Source organism: Vigna unguiculata, chromosome 6 (genome assembly GCF_004118075.2).
Source record: "Vigna unguiculata cultivar IT97K-499-35 chromosome 6, ASM411807v1, whole genome shotgun sequence".
NCBI classification, from domain to species: Eukaryota; Viridiplantae; Streptophyta; class Magnoliopsida; order Fabales; family Fabaceae; genus Vigna; species Vigna unguiculata.
This window is the reverse complement of record NC_040284.1, coordinates 27,251,352-27,262,646: the sequence shown is the minus strand read 5'-3', so window position 1 is coordinate 27,262,646 and position 11,295 is coordinate 27,251,352. Positions and strand designations below refer to the sequence as shown.

At 32.0% G+C, this 11,295-nt stretch overlaps 2 protein-coding genes and 1 non-coding gene across 3 annotated transcripts; all 3 read left to right on the top strand.

The window, feature by feature from the left end:
- Nucleotides 1-74, top strand: TRNAN-GUU. Its single transcript has one exon. It is a non-coding gene; the product is annotated as a tRNA-Asn (tRNA).
- Nucleotides 75-1,378: 1,304 nt separating this feature from the next.
- On the top strand, nucleotides 1,379-6,164 carry LOC114187691 (probable galactinol--sucrose galactosyltransferase 2). The gene is made up of 14 exons (XM_028076002.1): nucleotides 1,379-1,814; nucleotides 1,974-2,218; nucleotides 2,381-2,471; nucleotides 2,580-2,628; nucleotides 2,704-2,795; nucleotides 2,942-3,049; nucleotides 3,123-3,251; nucleotides 3,528-3,938; nucleotides 4,387-4,528; nucleotides 4,615-4,682; nucleotides 5,009-5,143; nucleotides 5,227-5,441; nucleotides 5,581-5,669; nucleotides 5,750-6,164. Exons 1-14 carry the CDS (start codon nucleotides 1,522-1,524, stop codon nucleotides 6,026-6,028), a joined length of 2,346 nt encoding a protein of 781 aa, XP_027931803.1. The 5' UTR covers nucleotides 1,379-1,521; the 3' UTR covers nucleotides 6,029-6,164.
- A 1,252-nt stretch (nucleotides 6,165-7,416) lies between these two features.
- Nucleotides 7,417-10,815, top strand: LOC114186635 (ras-related protein RABB1c). The gene is made up of 6 exons (XM_028074598.1): nucleotides 7,417-7,723; nucleotides 8,234-8,373; nucleotides 9,173-9,255; nucleotides 9,701-9,905; nucleotides 10,209-10,277; nucleotides 10,503-10,815. The coding sequence occupies exons 1-6, from the start codon at nucleotides 7,678-7,680 to the stop codon at nucleotides 10,593-10,595; spliced, it is 636 nt and encodes a 211-aa protein (XP_027930399.1). The 5' UTR covers nucleotides 7,417-7,677; the 3' UTR covers nucleotides 10,596-10,815.
- The last annotated feature ends 480 nt before the right edge of the window (nucleotides 10,816-11,295 follow it).

The window sequence follows — 11,295 nt, the reverse complement described above, 5'->3', positions numbered from 1 at the left end:
GCTGGAATAGCTCAGTTGGTTAGAGCGTGTGGCTGTTAACCACAAGGTCGGAGGTTCGAACCCTCCTTCTAGCGTTTTATTTTTTGTGTTCATTTTCTAATTTTTTTATTCATTTTCTCATTCTTTGTGTTACGAATATTAAATTGATATTTCAAATACTACTTGTTTTTCTTTCTACTGCATTAAGATACCATTAACATAATTTTATATATAAATTATATGACAATTTTCAAAGGAATAATATTTAAGTTTTAGCCTATCAGAATCAAAGGTTATTTTTTTCCTAAATCTACTATTATTTTGTAAAGGTTAATTTTTATTCTGACATAAATTCTTCAATTTAGATTAATCATATTAAACATTTTTTTATTTTTTTTCCTCAATTTGATATTATTTTAAAAAGGTTAATTTATATTCTTACATAAATTCTTCAATGTAGATTAACCATATCTTCCAACATTTGTTTTTATAGAAACTACTTTTGCAAGCCACATATTTCATAAAACACAATTTTAAAATTTTAATAATATTTTAGGTTTTATCTTCTTAAACTGTTTTTTATTAATGATATTTTCTCCACTTTATTATGCATATCACTACACATTATACAGTAACCTCTCTTAACATTACAATTTTATTTTTCTTACATTTTTTAAAACAATAAAAGTATCATATGTATCATATTAAATAATTAAATATTAATAACAAAATAAATTTAATATACATATTTACGTAAAAATACAATCTTATATAATAGTTTATATTATATAAAATTATTTGAACCTAAATATCATAAAATATTTGAAAATAAGTTTATGAATAAAAAATAATTTAAAAATTTTATAAGGGATGATAACCATTCGAAAAAGGCATGGCTAATATGAAGAGCTTTATGAATGTGTGTCTCTGACGAAGAACAATTTGTCATAACAAAACATTATTAATGGATATCCATTTGTTGATGTTTGTGATTGATTGTTTCAGATATTTCATATATTGTGATGGAATGGAATAATTAATGAAAACATTTATTTGTAAAAAAAAAAAATCACCAAAGTAAATTAATCAAGCTATTTATGATTGAAAACATAGCAGATAATAATCTATCACAAACTTTTGCAAATTAATCAAGCTATTTGTGATCATCATCCACTGATTTTTTATTTTTTTTTTAGTTAGAGATTATAAACAAGATAAAATAATAATAATTAATAAAATAAAATAAAATTTTAAAAAAGTATTTTTAAAAATATAAATTAGATTCAAAGTAAATTTTAAATTAAAATTAAAATATATATACATCTATTTTAAAATATATAAGGAGGAAAAATTAAAATATAAAAGGAAAAAAAAAATGAACATGTGGTGGTGAGGAGGAACAGTAGCCTGATCTCAAAGTGTCTCCTATGGTGGAGGAACCGTAAACAGTTATCACGTTTCTTTAACTGTCAACGACACCACTCTTTTCCAAACCAGAATGTTTCTTTAACTGTCAACGACACCACTCTGTTCCAAACCAGAATGTTCTCTTCACTTACGAAAACTCCACAACTCATTTCTTCACCATTTTACACGTTCCTTGCACCACACCAGAGGCTCCTCTCAAAAGGGTGCTGCAGACAATGGAGACATTCCATGTTTGTGAACGCAAAAACCCTTCTCAAAGATGGCATTCTCAGTGTAGATGGCAAGGATGCACTAAGGGGTGTGCCTGAAAATGTGGTGGTCACACCATTCACTGCTTCATCTGCTTTCATTGGAGCCTCTTGCGCTCATGCAAGTTCACGCCTTGTGTTCAAGCTTGGAGTTATCCAGTAGTATTCCTTTTTCTCTTTTGATGTTTCTGACAAAATCGATGTTTATCTTAAAACTGTTCAGCTACATTGTATGAAGAATCCAATAATCTACATTATACGAAAATGCTTATAATGCGAAGAAAAAAGTAATCTCATAATTTGTTTTGAGTGATGCAGGAATGTCAGATTATTGTGCCTGTTCAGATTTAAAATTTGGTGGATGATACCTCGTGTGGGGAACTCCGGAAGGGACATTCCTGTTGAAACTCAGATGTTGCTTTTGGAAGCAAGAGAAAGAATGGATTCACAATCATCCAAGGAACAGAATTCATACATCATTTTCCTGCCAGTTCTAGATGGTGAATTTAGAAGCAGCTTGCAAGGAAATTCATCCAATGAACTTGAACTTTGCGTTGAAAGTGGTAAAGATTTCAATATATTTATATATCATCCATTTTTCCCCTTAGAAACTCTTCAATGGAAGTCATCATATTACTGAGAGTCATAATACTCTTTTTTATTATTATTAATATTGTTATTTATATTCTTTGTTTATCAAATAGAGTGCTCTATGAATTTTGTAGGAGACCCAGCAGTAGTTACATCCCAATCCCTAAATGCTGTTTTCATAAATTATGGAGACCATCCATTTGATCTAGTGAAGGAATCTATCAAGTATGTCTGCAATTGAAACATATATGAGACAACAAATTTACACCTACAAGTATCTTTGTAGCTGTGAATTTATATTTTCTGTGTGTGTGTTTCCAACACTATATGCAGGTTCTTATCAGAACACAGTGGTACCTTTTCACAGAGGGAAACCAAACAGGTTGGTCAGTTGGGACTTTAAATCTTGTAAAGCAATGAAGACAGTAAATTAAATCAAACCACTTTTTGGGTGCAGATGCCAGGCATGTTAGATTGCTTTGGTTGGTGCACTTGGGATGCTTTTTATCACAGTGTTAATCCTCAGGGAATCAGGGATGGACTCAAAAGGTTACTTCAGCTACTTTTCATCTGTTTGTTCTAACTTAAATCTAAGATAGTTGATAAACTAAATTTCTCTTACAGGCTCACACGATGAAGTTTCCTTATCTTGTTTTATTACTTCTTTGAGTTCTTTCTGTAAATCTGTATCACAGTTTATCTGAAGGAGGCACACCAGCAAAATTCTTGATAATAGATGATGGATGGCAAGACACTGTGAATGAGTTTCAAAAAGATGGGGAGCCATTTATTGAAGGATCACAGTGAGTTTCTGTTCATTATCTTTTTTCCTTGAGGAAATAGAACACTTACTAACTGATTTCTTTGAAACTGTAGATTTGGTGGCAGATTGATCAGCATCAAAGAAAATAATAAATTCCGAGCAATAGGAAATGTTGCTGAAAATGGGGCACCGATTAGTCTAAAGGATTTTGTTTCAGAAATCAAGAGCACTTTTGGTCTCAAGTCAGGTTCCTGTGCTTAGATTTTTTTCTTTTAACATTCATGAGCCTCTTTGTATACAAAGCTAAAGTGTTTTGGAGCGTTTTACAGTCCAAAAACTCTAAATACACTTCTATCAAAGTGACTTAATCTATATAATAAAACTTAATACATCCAATTACTTGCAAAATGTGAACCTAAGAAAGGTTATTACTCGGTGATATTTGGCAAAAAACCACATCAAACTAAATCAATTTTATCCTTAAAATTGACCTTCCTTTTCCTTTTGTTAAATTTCAGATATGTCTATGTATGGCATGCCCTACTGGGTTACTGGGGAGGGTTAGATCCAAATGCATCAGGAACTAAGAAGTATGATCCAAAACTTAGATACCCAGTGCAGTCACCAGGGAATTTAGCAAATGCAAGGGATTTATCTATTGATGCCATGGAGAAGTATGGTATCGGTGTCATTGATCCAGCTAAAATTTCAGAGTTTTATGATGATCTACACAGTTATCTTGTCTCTCAAAACATTGATGGAGTTAAGGTTGATGTTCAGAACATACTGGAAACAATTTCAAGTGATCTGGGAGGACGTGTTTTTCTCACTAGACATTTTCAACAGGAGCTTGAAAAGTCCATATCAACCAATTTTCAGGACAATAGCATAATCTGCTGCATGGGTCATAGCACAGACTCTTTTTACCAGTACTTACATTAAACACTGCTGTCTTCTACCAATTTATATAAACTATTTGGCATTCAGAATCTGTTTTGCATACTAAGAAATGAATTATGCATATTTGTATGCTAATGAGTTGGTAGTATTTATATTTGCACAATCTATTTATCCTTAAAAGTTGCATCTCCCTACTGCTTCTGTTGTAATTTTATCAGGAACTATCTATAGCACTTGTGTGGATCATTCTTGTGTGCATGCATTTTTTCATGTTAAGTGTTCTTCGAGTAATTGCTTAAATATTGATCATTGAAACGGATTAAAAAAGAGAAAAAGGTAGCACAGGTTCAAAAAAATTGACCTTTAGTACTTAGGGTGGGAATCCTCTAGCACACTTTTTCAGTATTATCTCAATTTCTTATACATTAATGCATTACTCCCCTAGATAATAATGTTTCTCCGTCTTGAGTTTGACAGCTCAAAACAAAGTGCAATTACGCGAGCATCTGATGACTATTATCCAAAAAACCCCACAACTCAGTCTCTACATATAGCTGCTGTAGCTTTCAACAGCATATTCCTTGGTGAAATTGTTGTACCGGACTGGGACATGTTCTATGTATGCTATGACATCCTCAATTATTTTATACAGTTTTTTAAACTTGTATCCAAAATCTGATTAAATTCTTTAACTGCATTGTCCAGAGTCTCCACGATGCAGCTGAGTTCCATGCAGCTGCTAGAGCAGTTGGAGGATGTGGAGTATATGTAAGGTAAAAAAGATGTAACATCGAAGCATAGAATCTCTCAAATGACATATAGTAGCCAAAATATAATGACACGAAATTTTGTTTCACTTTAAGTGCAAGAAATATAGAATGTGAGGATCACATAATTGTTCATCTTGCTATATTCATGGCTTGTAATACTGACTACTGATCAAATGGCTTGGATAACATGTTAAAAAAATGAGCTTGCAGCAGTTGAATCATTAATCATTTTGGTCTAGTTCACTGCAGAAGTATACTTGTTTGTTTATCTCTACTATCCATTTGCTGTAGTGTTTTAGCAGCAACTAACATGACACTGTGGCAAACAGTGACAAACCTGGTCAACATGATTTCAATGTATTGAAAAAGCTTGTACTTCCTGATGGATCAGTTCTCAGAGCCAGATACCCTGGGAGACCATCGCGTGATTGCTTATTTGTTGATCCAGTTATGGATAAAAAGAGGTATGTACTAAATTTATGCTGCAATAGAGTTTGAAACATTTAAGTTCTTTCTTATTGTCAAATTTTATGGTTTCCAATCACAGCCTTCTCAAGATTTGGAACTTGAACAAATGTGGGGGAATCATAGGCATCTTTAATTGCCAAGGAGCAGGTTCTTGGCCTGGTCTTGAAAGTGAGGCTGAGGAAGACATTATTTTTGAGCTATCTGGCAAGGTTTCTCCCTCAGACATTGAGTATTTTGAAGAGGTTTCAGGAGGTCCATGGACTCAAGATTGTGCAGTTTTTCGCTTCAATACAGGTTTGGATCATACTGTTTCCACAGTCCCAGATGCCAGCATGATATGGTTTTCCTATTGAAATTTTGTAGAGAGATCACCGACAACTATGTTTCATGTTAACCACTTAGGAATAGTTAATGAATCGGTTTGCAATTTCAGGATATCTGACACGACTATCAAAGGAAGAATCATTTGATGTCACATTAAAAGTATTGCAGTGTGAAGTATTCACAGTATCTCCTATAAAGGTAGATCATGCTCATCATTCATTCTGTTTGAAATCTACCAAAACTGATGAACTGAATCTTTTTATGTGATATATACACAGGTTTATAATCAAACAATCCAGTTTGCACCAATAGGACTAACAAACATGTATAACTCTGGTGGAGCTGTTGAAGCAGTTGAATTCAGTGATTCTTCTGCATCAAAAATACACTTAAGGGGTAGAGGAGGAGGTGAATTTGGAGCTTACTCCAACTTAAGACCAAAGTCTTGCTGTGTAAATTCTGAAGATTTGGAGTTCAAATTTAGAGAGGAAGATAAACTTTTTGCAGTAACAATTCCAGCTAAAACCACTTCATGGAACATCACCATCTACTACTGAAGCCTTTTTCTTCAGAGGGATACGAATTGCAACAATTGAACGAACATCTGAGAGTGTTATTTGTGTAACTTTTAGTATTATTCGTGTAAAGAACACTTTTTTCCCTAAATCATAAACCCTTCTGACGAAGTAAATAATTTGAGTTTCTCTAAAGTTGATATAAATCAATGTACTTCATTCGTTTTGGAGAAGATAAATAGAAAAAATGTTTCTTTAAAAGTTAAATGTAGAAATTGATTTTAGATTTTGAAGAAAGTTTAGTTTTTTTTTTCTCTCTTGTTTTCCTTTTATAGGTATTTAGTAGTTTTTGTAACAAATTTTGTTAAAAATGTTTTTATGAAGTCATTAACTTCTTGCGTGTTTAGAAAAAGTTCTCTAAAAAACTTCTAACATAGAAATTTGTAAATAAAGAACAAAATAATTTTTAGAAGTTAAAATTAACTTAAGTAAAAATAAAATTTTATAAGCATCATATGAGAAACTTTATGGAAATTAATTGATCTAGAAGTTAATTTTTATAAACTTTTAGATTTCAATGAGGTTACTGTGAAAGGATAAATAAGTTGTATCTTATCTACATAATTATTTCTGCTTGATGAAAACGATTATTTATAAGTTAAAATGATAACAAAATATAACCCATTTTCATTAATATTATAGATATATAATTATTATTTTTTCATTTATCTTCATTGTTCTGAAATTTGATATGATCTTTTTTATCATTAATATTTTTGTTTTCATTTTAAATGAATTTAATATTTGTCAAATAATAACTTTTTTATTTTACATTATTCCTTTGACTTATCTAAAATGTGAAATTTGCTGAATTAGATTCACCTATATAAAGAATATGCCACTTAACTACTTAACTGACGCTTAAAAAACCACAAAAAAAAAATGAAATTTGTGTGAAAAAATAGACATACAAACAATAAAAAGAATATGATTTTGAATTATTTAATATTTTTGTAATCGAACATTGTTTCCGAAATTTGTTCGCATGAATAAATTTAGTGATACACGTTTAAAGTAGGTAAAAAAAGTTTTTAATTATGTTTCAAACTTTAAAATAATCAGTATCTCAAGTAGGAAATTGATTCAAAATTAACAGATAATTTGTCAAAAGGAAATAAAAAATCGAAACTGTAATATTTAACCTTTATATTATAATTATAATAATATACAAGATTAAACATTAACAACATCCATAATGAAATATATTTATTCAGTAAACAATAAAAAAACAGTTATCGCATCTTTTTCTTACCTAGTTCTTTATTTCTTACTTCACGTTAACATATGGGCCTAAAAAGCCCAACAAGCCCAACAGCTTGGGCCCTAAATACGTATCGCACGCGTATAGTTCTGGTATAATCTTAAGAGAGAAGAAAGAAAGTGAGAAGAGAGAAGGAAGGTATAGCATAGAAGAAGCAATCGTATTATCTTGCACTGCATTGGATCGCATCGCTGGAACATAACACAACACAACTCTTATTTATTTAATTTGACTCTCTCTCTTATTTTCTCTCTCCGTGATTACTTCTTAATCATCATCATCATCTTCTTCTCTTCTATTCTCTTCTTTTCCTTCCTCTGTTTCCTTTCACAACAATTCTCCTTCCAGATTCCAGCCTTAACTGTTCGCAATGTCTTACGCATACCTCTTCAAATATATCATCATCGGGGACACTGGTAATCTCAATTTTCCTCTCTGATCTCGCTTCTGCGCTTAATTTCGGATCGGATTTACCTTTTTGGGGTTTTGTGACACTGTTTTGATGGATGAATTGATGCGTAATATGATAGTGGATTTCATGAAGGGATTCTGATTATTCTGGTTCTAATATTTTTATATCGTGTGGTCGCAGTTATTTTATCGCAAAATATCGTTATTATTGTATTCAATTTAGTTAACTGTTGAAAAAATTATTAAACTGTTTTTATTATGTGTGGTTGTGTTATACCTGCTTCACATGCTTTAACTACAGTGGGGCTCTGCGATGGAGCTAAGATTTTAATTTGGAAAGAGGTTTTCGTGATTTAATGTAGGTTGCGTTGTTACTTGCTCCTTTTTAACTGAAACTATGAAATATTCAATGTTCGTGTGTTCCTTTGTTTTATCTATGTATGTTGTTTACCATATATGTGTTTTAGTAGTAGTTGTTTGTGTGAAGAGAAATGACTGGGCTGTGGTTTCTGTAGGAGTTGGAAAGTCCTGTCTCTTACTTCAATTCACGGACAAGCGCTTTCAACCTGTCCATGACTTGACCATCGGTGTTGAATTTGGTGCCAGGATGATCACAATTGATAACAAGCCAATCAAGTTGCAAATATGGGATACGGTTTGTTATACACCACTTCCACATAGCTTGGCCATTTATCCAATCAGTTTAAATTTTAGAATTTGTGAAACATTTTTTGTTTTATGATCCATGTAGCCAAATTGACTTAGTAAAATGACAATTATTCTTTCATGTGTGGGAGTTGGTTGTTCACACTCCACGGTCTCTTTTCTATGGGTGCAGTTCACCCTTAGTTTGTGTGTCCACCAAAAAGAGTTATACGTGTTCGAAGATGATAATATCATACACATCCACGCCCCTGTTTGTTCCAAAGAACATTTTGCTGAGCATAGTATGGAATGGTGTGTATTTGCATACTGACCCATTGCTATTGCTGAACTTGAAAAACCTACTAAATTTAGGGGGAAAGACTTTTTTCATGAACTTATCTAATTAAGAAAAAAGTTGCTATATTCATGAGGATGAGCCTTGGCCTAACATGAAAGTTGACTTTGGTTATCAGTTGCTCATGGGTTCAAACTTGGGAACAACCTCTTTGCATATGCAAGTGGTTAAGGCCTGTGTACAATGACCCTCTCTCATATCTTTGCATAGTGAGAAGTCTTCCATGTTACTTTATGCACAAGATAATAATATTTTTTTTTGTCTAGGAGATTGAATGCTTTTTGTCTAGTGGTGACAAATTAGAATCATCTTGCCAGCTTAAAATTTGGATTTCATTTTGTTTATATTCAGCTGAGATTCATTATTCAGATTTTGCTGGTGGAAAATATTTTGCATTAGTTTTTGAGTTATATAATATGTGCTTAAGACACTGAGTTTCCTTGTAATATTACAGGCTGGTCAAGAATCATTCAGATCTATTACTAGGTCTTATTATAGAGGGGCTGCTGGTGCACTGCTTGTTTATGATATAACCAGGTATCCTCTAATTTGCACTTTTTCAATATATGTCTGAAATCCAAAATGAAATAATTGTTTCATTTGTAAAGAAATTACTTTCTTTTAGGAATCTTTAGATTTTATAAAGAAACTGTATATTATGCATCCCGTCACCTCTGATGGTTTGTAAATCATTTTAATCAAAATGATTTCTTTTCATTTCTATAAATCAAACATAAGTGAATTTTAAACATAGATATACAGAGATATGGACAAATGTCCATATATTGATGGAAAACAGCATTTTATGGGTAGTTATCTGCTTAGGAGATACATGTTTTGAGCTTATTCATTTTGATTGGGTAACAAAATATGCGTGACAATTTGGTACATCCGTGCTTTGTGGTTGTATGTAAGGATTATGCGGTTTCTTTTTATCTTAAATAGGGAAAATAAATGATGTTGATTCTGTATTTACCAATAGGAGAGAGACATTTAATCACTTGGCTAGCTGGTTGGAAGATGCAAGGCAGCATGCAAATGCAAATATGACAATTATGCTGATTGGCAACAAGTGTGATCTTGCTCATAGACGGGCAGTAAGCACAGAGGAAGGCGAGCAATTTGCAAAGGAGCATGGGTTGATATTCATGGAGGCCTCAGCAAAAACTGCTCAGAATGTTGAAGAGGTAAAAAATCATATCATACAACATTTTTGCATTTTCTTCATCTTTCCTCCCAGCCCCACTCCCAATAGAAAAGTGTGATTTTCAACATATCTAAGCTTATATGTTAACTGCATGTTTTGTAACACGTTCACTAATAATGGATCCACTTCCATCCAGCTGAAGAAATTACGGAGAGTTTGCTTCTGTGTCTTTTTTTTTTCAAATTTAACATGAAAAGGGGACGTGTATCCAAAACAAACTAGAAATATCTTGAAAAATAATCATCTAAATAGAAGTTTTAATATATAGCCCATTCTTCTGCAGGCATTCATAAAAACAGCTGCAACCATATACAAGAAGATTCAAGATGGAGTTTTTGATGTATCAAATGAGGTTAGTTTCTTTCTCTCCAGCTTTATCTCATTCTTTACCTTAGCTGTTTATCACTTTCATATACTACTAATGGAATATGAAGAACCAGTACGGTATTTAATTACTGTCTATCTTGTGTTTTTACAATCTGCGAATGCATTTATGGGAAACTATTATAAAACGAAAAAACATTCTTGGATTCATAGAACAAATACTTACGACACTGAATTTTTTATGTGGTTTCAGTCTTATGGAATTAAAGTAGGATATGGTGGAATTCCTGGACCTTCTGGAGGTAGGGACGGCCCTTCTGCTGCTGCTGGAGGCTGCTGCAGTTGAATGGAAGATATCAGAATCAATTTGCATCAATATAGTCCTTTATGTATTCTCTTCTTTTCTATATTTTGGGTTTGGATATGAAAGATTAAATGTTCTGTCCATTGATAAAATCAGATAATTGTATAATGTTTTCTTTTAATCTTGTCTTTGTTTCTTTGACTTGAACTGATTATTTGTCTATAGTTGTGTGCATAGTTAATTGATATGTTGTTTCATTCTTCTTTGGATCTGTTTTGATAAAGGGCCTATATATATATATTAATTACCACGGCTAAGACTCAAAATCTTGTATATATTGCTTCAAATGTTGGGTGTCACGTGACATTGAAGTTGAAACGGAGTGTTACCCCTTGGAGGGTTGGATATAAGTTTTATAGGAATTTCCCATTTTCATTTGAGTATACTAATGTATGAAATTTAAAATTCCAAATCCTAACATTATTTAATATTTAACGTATTTTTTATCAAGTAAATAAAAAATTATTCAAATATAAATTTTATAAAACTTTTGGTGTAATAGTTGTATAAAAATTCAAAAATAGTATTTGTCAAAATTAAATTAATGTCATGTACGATGACCAAGTGTGTCTAATTGTATTGAATATTTTGTTTTTTCCCTTTTGGCCATAAAGAACTTAACCTAGTGACTGAGAAAAGTGAAGAGTCACTAGGGGCCAATATCAAGCTGCTAAATCTGCAA

What these genes read in the sequence shown, in the direction of transcription:
- LOC114186635 (XM_028074598.1), top strand. Translation starts at nt 7,678, where the DNA reads ATGTCTTACGCATACCTCTTCAAATATATCATCATCGGGGACACTG. An exon ending in CTTGTTTATGATATAACCAG is followed by an intron (nt 9,256 to 9,700) that starts GTATCCTCTAAT and finishes ATTTACCAATAG; the next exon opens with GAGAGAGACATTTAATCACT. An exon ending in CTGCTCAGAATGTTGAAGAG is followed by an intron (nt 9,906 to 10,208) that starts GTAAAAAATCAT and finishes ATTCTTCTGCAG; the next exon opens with GCATTCATAAAAACAGCTGC.
- LOC114187691 (XM_028076002.1), top strand. Translation starts at nt 1,522, where the DNA reads ATGTTCTCTTCACTTACGAAAACTCCACAACTCATTTCTTCACCATTT. An exon ending in CCAGTTATGGATAAAAAGAG is followed by an intron (nt 5,144 to 5,226) that starts GTATGTACTAAA and finishes TTCCAATCACAG; the next exon opens with CCTTCTCAAGATTTGGAACT. An exon ending in TCACAGTATCTCCTATAAAG is followed by an intron (nt 5,670 to 5,749) that starts GTAGATCATGCT and finishes ATATATACACAG; the next exon opens with GTTTATAATCAAACAATCCA.